We start from the raw sequence: 16,983 nt of genomic DNA, 5'->3' as shown, positions 1-16,983 counted from the left end.
TGGCAACTGATTCATATTTATGATGGTCACAGTGTCCCAGGATCAGTGAAGTGGCCAAAACTTGCTGCAACTACCCAGCAGATGGGTGAAATAAAAACCAAACACGCCCCCACCCCACCTCCGCTGCCAATCCTCAACAGAAATGCTCACAACAATGAAGACAGGAGGAAGAGCGCCGCCGGGTGGACAGGCAGGTGTCTTGCTCGGCTGTGGCTTGGGGGGCACTTTTTTCAATGCCATTGTAACTTCGAACAGTCATTAAGCGAACTGTTGTAAGTCAAGAAGTACTTGTACTTTATCACTTTTTGGGGGGGTCAAGTTTTTGACACCTTGCTAGGCTACTGGTGGTACTCAGATATTGCCATATCCTAAAAGTGGTACAATGGGTGAAAAGGTTGAAAAGCCCTGGTTTAGTTAACTGCTGCTTGAATTACTGTAATATACTCTACATGGGGCTGTCCTTGAAGAGTACTTGGAAGCTGCAACTGGTTCAGAATTTGGACAGTGTATAATATGTCCCATATTACACCACTATATGCAAGATACATTGGGCTCCAGAAGCTTCTGGGACAATTCAAAGTCCTTGTTATCAGTCGGAAAGCCCTTCATGGCATAAGATATTTGTGAACTACCTATCTGTTATTAGTTCTGTTCAGTCTACCAGATCCAACTGAATTGACATGCTCTGTGTGCTTCCATCAAGCAACGGCATCTGATGCATACCAGGAAGAATGCTTTCTCTGATACGGTACCTGCCCTATGGAATAGCATGTCTTCTCCCCCTCCCCTCCTAAAATTCCACTTTTGGAACATTTTACTATTCCAATAGCAAAATGAAAATTGGAGTACTCTGTAAGCCAATTTAGAATGTTTCTGGTAAAATTGGATCAATCAATTTCATGAATTAGAACATTTCTAAGATTAAATTGTTTGTCATGTCTCTAGTAAATTAGCCATGGCAAAAGAGATAAAACATATTGATATTGAATTCTAAGCAGTAGAATCTGCTCTGTAGCCAGCTCAGATCCATAGGCATTGTAAAAATAATGGAGGGGGGGGTCTCTTTGCAATTATAAAGCAAGATACTTGGATTAATTTCTTGCACCAGTTTGCAAGATAACTAATTCTGTATAAAAGAAACTCTTCTTCCTTCTTCTTTCTTGCATTACTTCTTTAGAAAGGCAGTTGTCTTTTTGTAATAATTGATTAGTTGTGTACCAGGAATCATCAGAGGTGAAGAGGGGAACAAAGCACTACTTGTTATTATCACTCTTAATTTATTTCTGCATTCAATTATAGGATAATTCAAATCTGTACATGGTGATGGAATACATCCCAGGTGGTGAGATGTTCTCCCACCTACGACGGATTGGCAGGTTCAGGTAGGTGTGTTCCCTCATCATTGCAAGGATGGGACTATGCTAGTTAGGAACAGAGAAACTGGGTATTGTAATTTTTATATTTGATTCCCTGGTATTAAAGAGGGAGCAAACCCAATAATCGTTTCCAATTTCTTTAACTTTGTATTTGAGTAGATCTAGGAAAAAATCTATGTTTTTTTTTTTTTTTTTTGCATGCCCTGCTAATCTCTGATACAGAGTTACACATTTTGAGATAAAGTCAAAAGATAGGATGGAAACTGTTTTATGGCTAGATGGCCAAGCCTGGTAGGATTACGGGAGCTTAATACTTTTCATCAAATGACTGTTGGTTGATTTGGACATAACACTGGTAAAGTCAGAGTAAGAAAAAAGCTTCAGCACAGCTTTAATCTTTAGCGTTGCTCTTATAAGACAGTTGATGGAAAAGTTAAGTTTGCGTTGAAAAAGGGGAAAGGAACATCTGGCTCCTTGTTAGTGCCTGTAGAAGGAAAGCCTAACTGACATTGTTTGGAAATCAGTAATGAAAATGTTTCCCCCTGCTTTCCTGTTGTTGTTTTTTTACAGTGAACCTCATGCCCGGTTCTATGCCGCTCAGATTGTGTTGACTTTTGAGTACCTGCACTCACTAGATCTTATCTACCGAGACTTGAAGCCTGAAAATCTCCTCATTGACCAGCAGGGCTATATTGAGGTAGCACTATTTCAATCAATTCCATATTCACATTCAGCACTCTTAAGAATTGCGGTCCAGGTCAGTGGTCTGGCACAGTGAACTTTATGTGCAAATGTGACCACTAGATTATATTAACAGGCCCTGACTAAACAAACTGACTCAGCATGGTATTTGAACGAAGCCCCTCCATCTGACTATTAGGGGCTTTAGATAGTGCTCACTTAATAATATCACAGTGGAGATGGTTGATCAATTAACAACAGATCCCACCTCACCCCCCCATGCTGCTCCTACCCTCTCCATGTTTTAATTGGGCAGCTGTATTTGTTTTATTTTATATGTAATTTACTTACGCTTTTATCTTTGTATACAGTTTTAATTTTTTTATTATTGTAAGCCGCCCAGAGTTGGTAACTCAGGGTATTAGGCGGCAAATAAATTTTCTAAATAAACAAATAAATAACCCCAGTTGGGATAAATAACCTTGCTGCTAAGTGAAGGGGTTTCTAAGTGGGAAATCGTTTGACTGCAAGAGTCTTTTTCCAACTGGAAAGAGACAAGACTACTCAGTTTTACACCTTTGGCTTTTGTTTGCCTCCTAACCATCCCCTGTCCTTTGGAATGATCAAGTGCCTGCTTATTGTCTTATACACATTGAAAGGAATGCAGTTGCCCCACAGCCTGGGACTGGCAACTGACAACTGTGAGCAGGCTGTGATAACAGCTTACTCTCTTTACATCTCTTTCTCTCCAACCTCCTTGTTTGGTGAAGAGGATGGGGAGGAAAAAAAAAGCAAGTGATTTCTGTAGGCAATATCTCCTTTGCCTGATCTTTTCCTGCTGCTGCTATCATACGGATTTTGATATGTAGAAAAACAAATAGTTTACTTTCTTGAAATCTTTTCCTCATTCAGTGGAGTGGGGAGAGAGGGGTCAGGCAAAGGAGAGATTGCCTGTAGAAACTGCTTGCTTCCCTTTCCCTCAGAGAACAGATTGGTTGTCAAGAAAGAGATTGCAAGAAAGTAAACAGTTTGCTCTTCTATACATCAACAGCAACGTGATCACACTGGAAGCGGAGAAGGATCAGGCAAAGGACCTACAAAAATCATTTGCTTTTTTTCTCTACCACCACCTCACAGAGCAAAGAGATTGAAGAGAAAAGAGTTTTTGAGAGAAACAGCTTTCTTTCTTCAAAGCCCTTTCTCTCCAATCAAGCTTCTCAGCCAGAGAGAGGGGGAGGAACCATAAGTCAGCCACAGGATGTGCAATGATTGTAATGATGATCATGTGACTGAGGGAATGTAGGAGAAGGAGGGGGCAGAGTCAAAAGAGGAATCAGCCTAGAATCTATATAGCCACAATGGACTAAGTCCAACCCCTCTTGAATTCCGTTGACCCTTATCTAGCACCAAAATATTGCTAACCATTAATTGAGTAGATTCCTTTGCATAAGCATGAGTATTAATAAATCAGTTTTATTGGAACTTCACATGTGGTCCTGGTTTTCCCAGCTGACAGAGACAACTATAAAGGTTGTAAATGGACTGTAGAGTTACTTTTTTTTAACTATTGTTGTCCCTTCAAACAGTCTCTAAATAGTCAGTAAGCAGGAACTACTGTATAAGTAAATGAATATTACTACACTTAAGCAATTTTGTATAAATGTAATAGAATTGCTGACAAAAAAACCAGATACATATCTTCCAATTATTTGTATTCGATTAATAGAAATATATCAGTCCAACAACAGTCTATCTAACTCAGGGGTCTTCAAACTTGGTCCTTTTATGACTTGTGGACTTCAACTCCCAGAATTCCTCAGCCAGCGTGCCTGGCTGAGGAATTCTGGGAGTTGAAGTCCACAAGTCATAAAAGGGCCAAGTTTGAAGACCCCAGGTCTAACTGAATATCCTCTGAATAACTAGTTACTGTATAGCATTTTATCTAATACTACAAATCTTGGCATTGGCTCTTAAGAGATCTTTGCAAAACAAATCTCCTTAATCTATCTGTTCTGGCCTAAACTTTCCCTTTACCCAGGTTGGATTTGTGTTTAACGTACATTTCCACCCCGCCATCTTTATTGCTGACAATTCTTGTTTTTAAAATTGACCTTCAGGTCACAGATTTTGGCTTTGCCAAACGAGTGAAAGGCCGAACATGGACTCTTTGCGGGACTCCAGAATATTTGGCTCCTGAAATCATTTTGAGTAAGGTGAGTGATCTGTATTCTCCATGGACAGTATGTTGAGGTTCTGTGCCTGGTCAAACTGGGGGTGGGCTCGGTGATCTGCCCCTCCCCCCAGCTCTTTGAATATTCCCCTTCTTCTAGTTGTGATTTGAGTTTTTATTCCTGTTGCAGGGTTATAACAAAGCAGTGGATTGGTGGGCACTTGGTGTCCTCATCTATGAGATGGCAGCTGGCTATCCTCCATTCTTTGCAGACCAGCCCATTCAGATCTATGAGAAAATTGTCTCTGGGAAGGTAATATTTCAGCCGGTGCCTTATTTGCTGCATGCAAGATATTACACCTACCTGTTGTATGTTATTGGTCTTTTTTTTTTTACATAGACTAGAATCCAGACTTTACCTTGGGTGTAGGTTAAATAATTTTTTAAAATATATATATATACATTTATAATGCTCACTAAAACTTGGATGTAACTTTTCCCTACCAAATAAATGCTAAAATAATTGTAGTTCTGTAAATTGTGAGTGGGCACCTTTAAACTATTCCTTTTGACAACATTTTGAATTTAACTTTTTTGGCATTACTAACAGCTTTCACTGTAGTAACAAAATGTATGAAAATTTGCATGGCTCCTCTTTTTCTGCATAATGTTTAAAAGAATAAAACCAGGCAAAGGATAGTCTTACTGTAACTGTAACCATAAAGGTGTGCGTTTTCAGGATTTCATTTGGAAGAACTAAATAGAAAAGAAACTCCAATCCTAGGCAAAAAAAATTCTACTATCAACTGTTACTAAAACAAAACTCTTATGCTAATTTTTTGATCATCTGCATCTAACTTTTTTTGACTTCTTCCCTCCTTTACCACTCTCCTGAAAAAGCTTCAAAGGGCCCTGCTTATGCACGTTATTCTAAAAAATATTACCTCTGATACCAGCTACCATTTGAGGCAGAATATAAGCCAAAAGTTAAAGTGTTTCAACCATTCAACACAACTCTTACTGTAAGGAAACTTACCTTTATTGAAAAGCAATCAAGGATAATGTTTTATTAGGTGTACTGCTTCATTTAGTGTGGACCATTGTCTTGATTTGCTTTTGTTTTGAAATTCATGCAGGTATTACATATTCCTACAGTGTCCTTCAGCAAAGCAGTGTCCTAAATTTTAGAAATAGTTTTAATTCCTTTTACAAATAACAACATAAGCATTGTGGCTGGACATGTAATATTATTTTTAACTTGTTGGGTTAATATAAAATATATCAGAACTTTGTGCTGTACTTTTGAACTGTAATAGTTCAATTTAATCAGTGAAAGAGTTTCTTTTTTATGTTAGAGTCTCCTATATGTCATCTCCTCTGAATTGCATTTTATATTCTCAATTTAAAAAAAAATATTTTTGGAGAAAATGCAGATGTGCATTAGGAAGTGCATAAGATGTAAAACATTCTTATCTTTCTATAGCTTGTTTTTCAATGTTCTCCTCACAGTTCCTTGCCACAACCCCAGTCAGTTGAATTTTTGGTTAAGTTATTCTCTCAACTGGGGAAAAAAACCCTTTTCATTTTGCTCAGATACTTATGTATGACATCTTAGTTCAGTGGTTCTCAACCTGTGGGTTGGGACCCCATTTGGGGTCGAACAGCCATTTCACCGGGGTCGCCAAACAACGCAGTCCGCCATTTTTCCCCCCTTTTCCTTAGCTGTGCTACTCCCTTTTATTCTATTGGCTTTTGAAAGCCAATAGAATAGACTCTCTTGAATAGAGTCTAATTCTATTGGCTTTCAAAAGCCAATAGGAATTGTCCAGGCTGTCTCTGCCCTGCTGAGCCCGCCAAAAGTCCCATTCTGCAAACGGTGCTGCACCAGTTGAGTAGTCCTTGACTTACGACTGGTTGAGTAGTCCTCGACTTACGACCAGTTGGGGGTCGCGGCATTAAAAAGGTTGAGAACCACTGTCTTAGTTTATTGCAGGAGCAAATTAAGTTAATGAATCAAGTAACCAACTTCTACAAATATGTCAGATGTTTCTTAAAAATATTCCAGCTATATGCATTAGGTAGGCAAATACTTAATTTAATGACTTGCATAAATTAGACTTGGCTTAAGGCATTTAACTTATTAGCCTTGATGCAACTCTTTCTCCATTAGAGTCTACCTACTTGAAAAAGAGAAAAGATGGGCCAAACTCAGATATAAACAATCTATTTTTGCTTTATCTTGTTTTACTTTTCTGACATCCAAGATCCAATTGCTCAAAACACACATTTGGATTTAAGAACCCTGAATCCAAAATATTTATTTTCTTTTGTTTTTGAATGTTAGTACTTAACAATGCTTGTATAGTTCCAAGCAAATAAATTATTTTTTCAGTAGTATAATGTTAGACTTTTATCAGTCAATTGGGAGTCGGGAATATTTCAAGCCACACAATCTGCCCTCTGCTTGCCCTGATGTAAAGCTAAATACTAAATCCTACTCTGTAAAATAGTTTGGCAATCTATAAGAGTTTTATGCTAGAAGATTTTTGAGAAGCAGGGCACTTTGAAAAACAACCCAAAAGACATATATGGTTTGCTAGGTTTTTTTTTTTTTAAACCCTTCTGCTTCTCTTGTGTCAGTAATTCTTATTATACATCTGTACTTTTCCCATCTTCAAGTTCCTGAGAGGTAGAAATTCTCGTAAAAATAAGATTTTGGGAATTCAAATACAAGATATATGAAAAACCTACCTAGAACTGTAGTTATGTGGTAAATGTTTTAATTTCAAAAGTGTGTTAATGTCTTGAGCTACAGTGTGCTCTCCACCAGCCTAATCATTCCAAGTATTCCTGGAGGGCACAAATTTGGGAATAGACCGCTATAGCATATGAGATATCATACTGCCCACCCTGTTTCTATAGCTTTGAGATTTCTTTCTGGAGACAGAAGAAAATCTTGGATTTTTTGCATCCAGGTCCGCTTCCCATCCCACTTCAGCTCAGATCTGAAGGACCTGTTGCGTAACCTGCTACAGGTAGACCTCACCAAACGCTTTGGCAACCTCAAAAATGGAGTCAACGACATCAAGAATCACAAGTGGTTTGCAACCACTGATTGGATTGCCATCTACCAACGGAAGGTAAACAACTGCAGCCAACAGGCTTTTTTTAAAATAAAGAGTAAATAGTATTAGTACATAAATTTGCAGATGACACCAAACTGGAAGGAATAACCAATACTCCAGAACAGGGGTGTCAATCTCGATTTCATTGAGAGCTGCATCAGGATTGTGGTTGACCTTGAGGGGTCGGGGTAGGCGTGGCCGGGGTGGGCATAGCGGGGGTGGGTGTGGCCAGCTCAACATCTTTCGTGTCGGGGGGTGCCTATGGTGGCCCATGCAGGGCTGGGGGAATCCATCGTCTCCAACCGAAGAAGGCGAGACCAGGATGAGCACTATATCCTTGTCCACTAGAGGAGCCTTTCTGTCCCTCTCAGGCCATGTGGAGGACCCCCAGTGATGCAGGCTGCCCGGAGCCATGGGCAGTGAAGGGCAAGTGCCCAGCCTTTTCCAAGGGAGCGCCTGGCTGTGCTTATCTCCTCCTCAAGGCTGCCGCTGATTGGGTCGCTCTTCTTGGCCAAGCTGCTCATGGTGTGTGTGTGAGGGCAAAATGTATGGGTCAGAGGGAGGCCCACTCCCTCTCCCTGTGAGGAGACCCAGCTTTGTAATCAAAGTATCCTTAGCAATAGGATGGGAGACCACCAGGAAAGGTCAGGAAGAGGGGACAAGGGGATGGCGAAAAGGCAGCAGGGCTGCTCCTGGCAAGTGCTAAGGCAGGACTTCCCTCAAACCCTCCTTCCCTCTCATTATAATCTCCTTCCTTCCTTTCTCCCTTTTCTTCTTTTTCCTTCCCTCTTCATTCTCTTTCCTTCTTTTTGTCTTTCCTCTTTCCCTTTCTCCTTTCCTGTCCCTTCTTGGATGCTCAAATGCAAAAGGGGAAACATTTCCCGATGCCTTGTGATCAAATGCCACTTTTGCTAGTAGTCTGTGGCCACTTAAAAGACTGAGAACAAATCAGGCTCAGTTTATCCCGTGCTTCCATTTAGTGGGGCGTCCACAGACAAAGTACAGCAAAACTGTCAAAATGGGGGCTGTGATAGTTGATCAGAGCTCCTCTGTTTTTTATATGCAACAGCTTTAGCATTTAGGAACAGAGGTAAGTTAGTTGCTTTTCTATTAATACAGTGGTTCTCAATCTTCCTAATGCCGTGACCTTTAATACAGTTCCTCATGTTGTGGTGACCCCCAACCCTAAGGGCTCTCCAAGCGCGCACTGATGCCGCCCACTTACCCGCCACACCCAGGGCTCAGCGCACCTTGCCTGTCCTCGCCTCATTTCCGAAGGTCGCCGGCCTGCGCAGCTCCAGCTGGCCGGAGAGGGGGGGCAGGAAGGCCGCTCTGCCGGCTCCGCCCAGCCTGGTTGGAGAAGCGCCCAGGCGGGGGGAGAGAGAGAGAGAGAGAGAGAGAGAGAGAGAGAGAGCAAGAGCCAAGAGGGCAACAGCGCCAGTAGAGCTTAGTTCAGCCTCCTCCGCGGAAAGGGCCACAAAGCAGCGCAGCCTCCCTTAGGAGATGCTCGACGGAAACGAAACTGGCACTGCAATGGCCCCAGCTCGAAGCTGTGTGGAGACGGATAGAGGAGCGGTGTCTCGGTTCCTAAGACCATCAGAAATATGTGTTTTCCGATGGTCTTAGGCGACCCCTATGAAAGGGTCGTTCGACCCCCAAAAGAGTCACGACCCACAGGTTGAGAACCGCTGTATTAATACATAATCCTTAAAAGGGCTCTCCTCTAGGGACCTTACCATGATCTAATTCAGATGAAAATATAGCAAAGGAAAATATTTTCCCCCATTCTGCTTTGTCCTGTTTTCCCCACTGGAAATGGCTGTTTGCAACACACAAGGAGGGGATACTTTCCTAAGAGTTCACAACTCAAGAATACCAATGTTAACTTGGATTGCTTTCTCCTTTGAGCCCAAGTCTCGACGGATCCAGATTTGAAGCAGAACGGCGTGAACTGCGGCATTTCCAACCAATTTGCCTCTCCTTCCTTCCTTCCTTCCTTCCTTCCTTCCTTCCTTCCTTCCTTCCTTCCTTCCTTCCTTTTTTCCCCTCCCACTCATCCACCCTCACTTCCTTCCTTTCTTCCTCTCTCCGTTCCTTCCTTCCTTCCTTCCTCCCTCCATTCCTTTCTTCCTCCCTCCCTTCCCATTCTCATCTCTTTCCTTCCTCCGTGCTCAGAAAGGGGTGATGGGAGGGGGAGAGATTGCTAGTGCTGCCGGTGTCCATGCTACCATCGGCTGTCACTATCCCACACAGGCAGTCAGGGCCGGTCCCGGTGAAAGGGAAGCCTCATGGCTGCAAGGCTAGGTCAGCGAACGGGCCATGGAAATGCTGGTGTGTGTGGGGGGGGGTGCTGATCTACAACCTGGTGCCAGCCATCAAAGCCAGAATGTGCTCAGCCTTAGATCCACGGGGCAGCCCTGGAACCAGTGAGGAACTGCTCCGCTACCTCTGCCTCCGCCCCTGGGTGTGCACACAGGAGACGACCAGCGCCAGCGTCCTTGGGTGAAGTCAGCTTGTGGGGCAAGACAGCCAGCAGGGATGCTGGATTCCGCTTGCGCGCGCGTCCAAAGGACAGAGCAGGAGTACCCATCGCTGGTTCCAGGGCTGCCCTGTGGATCTAAGGCTGAGCACGTTCTGGCTTTGATGACTGACACCAGGTTGTAGATTAGTGGCCAGTTGGCCTGGGCCGGGCCGAGGTGCCACAGGCCAGTCCTTTGCTGTTTCCAGAGCAGGTCCCCGGGCCAGATGGAAACACATGGCGGGCCTTGTGTTTGACATAAGCTTAAGATACAGAAGGATTTTAATAGATTTGAACATTGGATGCTATCTAATAAAATGAAATTCAATGGTGAAAAAAGTAAGGTTCTACATTTAGGCAAGAAAAACCAAAAGCACAGGAATAGTATAGATGGTACCTTGTTCAATAGTAGCAACTGTGAGTCCTAGTGGACAATCACTTAAATATGAGCCAGCAGTGTGCTGCAGCTTCCAAAAAAGCCAACACAGTGCTAGGCTGCATTGACAGAGGGATAGAATCAAGATCACGTGAAGTATTTATACCACTTTACAATGCCTTGGTATGGCCACACTTGGAATACTTCATCCAGTTTTGGTCACCACGATGTAAAAAAGATGTTGAGACTCTAGAAAGAGTACAGAGAAGAGCAACAAAGATGATTGGGGGACTGGAGGCTAAAACATATAAGGAACGGTTGCTGGAATTGGGAATGTCTAGTTTAACGAAGAGAAGGACAAGAGGGGACATGATAGCCGTGTTCCAATATCTCAGGGGCTGCCAAAAAGAAGAGGGAGTCAAGCTATTCTCCAAAGCACCTGAAGGCAGGACAAGAAGCAACAGATGGAAACTAACCAAAGAGAGAAACAACCTAGAGAAATTTTAGACAGTTAGAACAATTAATCAGTGGAACAGCCTGCCTCCAGAAGCTGTGAATGCTCCAACACTGAAAGTTTTTAAGAAGAGACTGGATAGCCATTTGTCCAAAATGGTATAGAGTTTCCTGCCTGAGCAGGGGGTTGGACTAGATGTCCTCCAAGGTCCCTTCCAACTCTATTATTATTGTTGTTATTATTATATATTAATGTCAATTGCCTATTAGGCTTAAGGCTGCCATTTGCACATATACAAAGGTGGATGCAATGAGCAGTTTCTTAAAGCACCAAGTTAGCATCAGCACAAGGGCTTCCATAGTATTTCACAAAAAGTGGCTTGTTCTAAATCAGCAGACCTTAATTAAAAACTTTATTTTTGAATTATTTACAGCTATGACTTTCTGAGTTGTCTAACTCTAAATGGTGATGCCAAAATGGGTTGTTTGTGGTTTCCTGGCTTGCTTGTATGCTTTGATAAAGCCTCTGATCCGTCCTTAGAGGCACAAGGCAAGAGCAGGAGGGGAAACAAGCTGGGAAAGGGCTAAACAATCAATGGCTGCTCATCTTCATATCTGAGTTTAGTTTCCTCTACAAATTGCCACTTAGGGCATAGAAGGAAGTTTTTTGGCAGCAGGGCCTGTACAATTTTTGACTATATGTCAGTCACTGAAGGTCCAAAAGACGGAAGTCATGCCAGTGCTGAGACCGTGGGGACCAATCTTCTGACGCTCTTTATCTTCAAGGTTTAGGAGTTTAGAGACTTAATGCAAATAAGCTGCTGCTATTTTAAAATGAAAAATGAGCACATATATGGGATTTGGGGTAGAGCTCGTAATACAACTTGCTCATAATATAATTTGCATTACGGCTGTGGATGTGGTAATGCAACAAAATGATTACCGTGCGTTTAGGAAGGATGGGTGCGAATCAGCTTTTCCTGAATTTGCATTTGCAGTAAATTCTATGAATTGTGCATGGTTTGGAATAGGTCAGTTAATTGTGCGAAGTTGTTAGTGCTATGGCACGCTACAATTCTTAGTGCCCTTCGTCAATTTGACAGAAGATTTTTAAGCATACAGCTAAATTGTTTATTGTTATGGGATGGCGAACCTATGGCACACATGTCAAAGGTGACAGGTGGCAACATTTGGGGTGACGCACCAGAATTCAGCTGACAACTATTCTTGGAAGCATATCCTGTTCTGTGATTTTCAGAGGCTGCAAATGTTATGCGAGAGGGCCATGTTTTTGCATGGTATGAAGACTCCAAAAGTTGTGTAAAAACGGGACTTCTTTATGATTTCTGGAGCTATGGAGGCTGTGAGAGAATGGGTTGTGCTTTGGTGGGACTTCCGGATCTTCTGGAAGTCTTGTTAGAGGGCTCTGCTCTTGTGTTGCTTCTGAAGCCTCCCAAAATTGCCTGAGAACAGGGCCTGCTTTCATGTTTTTTGGACACTGCAGAAATGCAGAAGAGCATTCTCTGAAGTTACTTCAAGAGCGGAGGCCTTGTGATCCCAGAACAGCCTTACGTGGGCCCAAAAGCCTGTCAAAAGAGAACATTGCCTAGGAGGATGTGGCAGATCCTGGGAAATAGTAAGCTGCGGGGACAATCGTGCTATTCCTCAAGTCTCGCCATCATTGGAAAATGTTGTAAGGTGGCTTTTTTGAGTGGCAGCAATGGCACTAGGGCTGAAGTTGAAGCCCAGGCCTCTATTTAAAACTCACCCTCAGTGCTGTCACCAAGTGCCACAGTTCAGGGTGATCTAAATGGGAGCCAGTTTGATCTAGTGGCTAAGGCACCAAGCTAGAAGCTTGATACCATGACTTCTAGTCCCATCTTAACCACAAAAGCCAGCTGGGTGACCATGGGCCAGTCACACACACTCTTAGCCCAACCCACCTCATAGGGTTATGGTTGTGGGGAAAATAGGAATGTGTGCTGGATATGTTCATCACCTTGAGTTATTTGTAAAAATCATAAAAGCGGGATACAAATAAATAAAGAAATAGAGAATTGTTTTCTTTTGTTTGGGGGAGACGTGATATGCCAGCAGAACCAAGTTAGGCCATATTCCGCATTTTTGACATGCCAAGCCCAAAAGATTCACCATCATTGCTCAAAGTTGTATGGTTATTTATGTGAAGTGAATTATTTGAAGGAGAAGAGGATAATGGAAGCAGAGGCAAAAAGATTCCCCTTCTGAAAATTGTTTGCCAGCAAATATCACTCGTTATTCTAGTGATGTAAAATGGGCTGGAAGGTTCTGCATGTGGTATAAGACTTAACAAGATCATGAAAATGACAAACTATTTTAGATACAAATAAATGGGTTCTTGTATTTGCCACTACATCTCTGACCCTCCTCAGATTTACTGATTGATTTATAAACATTGGCTTGGTTTATACATTGTGTTAGACCAGGGTTTGTATTAACCTTAGCAAGACATAGTAGCCTGCTTTGTTTTATTGTTTTTTTTTATATTAAATTAACCCAAATCTACAATTTACAAAACACAGTATCTCAATCAGCATATTGTGGTTAGTTAAAACAAAGCCTATAAAACCAAGTAATTCTGGAGAACCCAAATAATTCTGGAGAATTTTTAATTTGACTTTTCCTAAACTAGAAACAAGAAATGGGAGACTCAGCTGATAAACTTCTACTTTGGGAAGAAATGGCTGAGCAGCAGACATGGAAGGAGTTAAGCCAGACATGTCGAACTCGTGACGTCACGCCACGCCGCGCAACGTATCTGAACTTTTTCTCCATTGCCGGCAATGGGGTGGGCGCAGTTTCCTCATGACGCGTCCAACCCGTGGGCCGGCAGTTTGACACCCCTGAGTTAGGCAGAGCTCCGACTGAGCTGAAGCATAGTGGAGAATTCTTACCTCTTTACCTGGTTAAAAAAAACAAAGCATGTCCCTTACATCAATGAGTGTGCAGGAGCTAAGTTAAGCAAATTTTCCCAATCCTGTAATTAATATTAGAAGTGTCCTAGCCTAAGCAGAAATAGCTTTAAGCAGCTGTGTGTTTTATTCTTTTCTATAGAGAAGCAGGGCCTCTTTAACTCTGTTTTATAGATAAACAGATAAGCATTTTTGTTGGATCTATACATTTAGTCTCGTATTCATTGGATTCATCTGAGTGTAAAAGTTGTTAAAGACCTGTTGTTGAGGATCTGACACTCACCATGCCAACAGAATTGACCGGGTGGTGCGCTTTCTCTCTCGTCAAGATCAAGAATTGTCCTTTGTGTGCTTCTTTAAAGAGGGAGAAAATGAGAACATTACTTAGATTAATAACCAAACTTGTAGCCCAGGGGTGTCAAACTCAATTTCATTGAGGGCCGCATCAGCATTGTGGTTGCCCTTGGGAGGCCGGGTGGGTACGGCCTACTGGGTGGGCGCGGCCTACTGGGTGGGCATGGATGGAGTGGGTGTGGTCTACTGGGTGGGCATGGCCAGCTCTACATCGTTCGCGTCAAGAGTGCCTGTGGGGGCTTGGGCAGGAGTGGAATAGATCTGAGGGTCTCTAGCAGAAGGGGGTGGGAACGGGGCAAGTGCCAAGGCATGGTCCACTGGAGGAGCCTCAGTGTTCCTCTCATGCCATGCAGGGGGGGGGCTTATGGAGCTAAGACTGAATGTGTTTCAGCATAGATGACCACCACAAAATTGTACATTGGCTCCCTGCTGGCTTGGGCCAAGGCCAAGGCAGCGGGGGCTGTTCCCTCACTGTTTCCAGGATGGCTTCGCAGGCCACATGAAACCACTTTGCGGGCCGCATCCGGCCCCCGGGCCTTGAGTTTGACATGTCTGTTGTAGCCCTATTTCATGCCTCATGTTATAATTGATCTACTGATTATAAACACATGAGATGACATGTTCCCATATTATAATAATACTTAACTGTGCTATCTCCTCCACAGGTGGAAGCTCCTTTTATACCAAAGTGCAAAGGACCGGGTGACACAAGTAACTTTGATGACTATGAAGAAGAGGAGATCCGGGTGTCTATCACTGAAAAATGCGTCAAGGAGTTTTCAGAATTTTAGGGCCAGCCCCCTTTGCTTTGTGTGCCCAGGAAAAGAAAGGGCTTGATTTGATCAGCCTCAGGGGCCAGAGTTCCTTGCCTATTTGTTAATTTGGGGAGGTGGGAGAGTGTTGGGGTTCACCTGGATCTGTTTGGGCAGAAGAGAGAAAAGGGGAATTCATTTGAAGCTGTGGAAAAGACAGTAGTCTGAATGTCATCCATCCACCATCCACTGCAAGCTATAAGGTGGCTTCGAGCCACTCTCAGGCAGTTTTTAAAACAAATTCCCTTCCTGCTTACATTGACTCCAATCCATACACAAACCCTAATTGGACAGTCCCTGGTTTTTTGGTGGCTTTTTATTTGTAAGGGAAAGGGAATACTTTGTAATTCATCACCATCTCTAACGATTTGGTTCATGGGCCATTGCAAAAAAAAAAAAAAAAAAAGAAGGGAAGGGAATTGGGGAAGGCAGAAAGTAAACACATCCACACAACACTTTGGTGTTTAGACCAGCATTAAATGGGTTGCAACCCAATTGTCTCGCCTCCCACTGTGAGACAACCCTATCCTTTTATCAATAGCCCTTTCCTCCCCTCTCCCTTTCCAAGGCTCATTTTATTAACTTTAAAGAAAAAGTTTAAAGACATAGTTGACTGGCTTAAAAAAAGGTTTTAACAGTCTAGGTGGGGGCAATGCTTTTATATGCTCTGTTTCCAGCACAGTTAAATGAAATTCAGCAGGAATTTTAATTCTGTAAAAACAGCTGGATTTTAGCATGAAGAATATGTGGTTTTTCTTTTCTTTCTTTCTACACTTGATTTAAATCTTTGTCCCTGGTTTTGGGAAAGAAAGAGGCAATAATATTCACACTTGCTGAAGGGGGACAAGGACTGGCTGCAGCTGGAGCAGGAATACTATGGGAAGAAACATTGTTTGAATGTGTATTTCCAAAGCCCATTCTTTTTCCTTCTCCTCAGCTAACCTCACCCCCTCTAAAATGTATCCCAAGATCAGTTCTACTGCATAAGGTAACTGCTGGAGTATTTGAATGGATGAGAAACGAGCAGAATTTGGGAAAGATGAGCTACTTGTTACTGTCTGAAGAGGTTTGTCCCCTTTAGTAGCAATTAAAATGGGGATAAAGTACATGCGTAGTGAAATATGTTGGCAAGACACATTGGCTGGATACGATTCTTTCTCTTCCAGCTCAAACCTCAATGTTGTGATACATGGATCTGTGGGTGTGGACTCTCCGTTAACTCCAATCCTTAAGATCTCTATACACCTGCTCTAGTTTTATACTAAGATAACAAGAGAAGGATGGCAAACCTAACCCTGATAATAAAGATGGTGAGATTTACAAACAAAATAGACAAAACCCATTCACTTGTGCCATGCAGACAAGGGAGTGACCAGTTTTGGTCTGTTGTTGAGATTGGAAATATAAAGTGGCATCTGTTTAGAGTCTTTTCTCTGAAAAGACGGAAGCAGTTGGAGTTGGACGCAAACAATGAGGAGGGAAGGCTTGTTGTTTTGTCCTATTTTTTTTTCTGATACTCCCCTTCACCTTTCCAATGCAATGCCTCCTTGTATTTTGTCTTCACCTACCTGACTCCAAGTACACTCTTTCTAAATTCACAGTTTAAGTTTCTCCTGTTCTCCTTCCATGGCTGGAGAGCAGAGCAGGCGTCTTTAGATTGAAAGATGTAATCTGCACAGAAGTGCTATTAGGATCAGACAAGCTTTATTTGCCTCCCCAACCCCAACTTCTCATCATCCCTTCCCACCAAGAAGCTCCTCAGTCCCATTTCTGTGAGGTTGGGGAGAGGTAGACCTAAAGCCATCTGCTCCCAGTCTTGGAAGAAGCAAAAACCACTTCTGTGTAATCCAACAAAACTTGTTTCACTGAGAAAAAAAACAAACCCTACTTCCTCTTTAACAGTGTGCTTTGTTGTAAACATATTTGAAACTATTACCAATAAAGTTTTGTTTAAAAAAAATAAAGTTTAATTCCTAAACTTTAGATAAGATGGGAAACAGCAGTAAGGAGTTTGAGTCATGTTGGCCGTCGCTAAAAGATAACATGAAATAAAAAGCTATGGAACTTTTAGGAACTCACATGATGCAGTTTTCATTAACCATTGATACAGCCTACTCCCTTTGTATAAAACTTTAAAACCAATTGACATAACTGAAGGTATGTGAAT

General features: G+C 42.4%; 1 protein-coding gene across 1 annotated transcript in view; it reads left to right on the top strand.

Annotated features, from left to right (window-relative positions):
• Nucleotides 1–16,776, top strand: part of LOC120309375 (cAMP-dependent protein kinase catalytic subunit alpha-like) — a 58,994-nt gene extending 42,218 nt beyond the window's left edge. Inside the window, exons 5-10 of the mRNA XM_039346537.1 lie at nucleotides 1,300–1,382; nucleotides 1,947–2,073; nucleotides 4,175–4,270; nucleotides 4,418–4,540; nucleotides 7,203–7,367; nucleotides 14,670–16,776. Coding sequence (XP_039202471.1) covers nucleotides 1,300–1,382; nucleotides 1,947–2,073; nucleotides 4,175–4,270; nucleotides 4,418–4,540; nucleotides 7,203–7,367; nucleotides 14,670–14,795 — 720 coding nt within the window. The 3' untranslated portion in view covers nucleotides 14,796–16,776. The remainder of the gene's footprint in view (nucleotides 1–1,299; nucleotides 1,383–1,946; nucleotides 2,074–4,174; nucleotides 4,271–4,417; nucleotides 4,541–7,202; nucleotides 7,368–14,669) is intronic.
• Nucleotides 16,777–16,983: the final 207 nt, after the last annotated feature.

This window comes from Crotalus tigris, unplaced genomic scaffold, assembly GCF_016545835.1.
Source record: "Crotalus tigris isolate CLP2741 ecotype Arizona unplaced genomic scaffold, ASM1654583v1 scf7180000018005.443694, whole genome shotgun sequence".
NCBI lineage: Eukaryota > Metazoa > Chordata > Lepidosauria > Squamata > Viperidae > Crotalus > Crotalus tigris.
The sequence above is the reverse complement of the archived record's forward strand: the minus strand, read 5'-3'. Positions and strand labels throughout refer to the sequence as shown.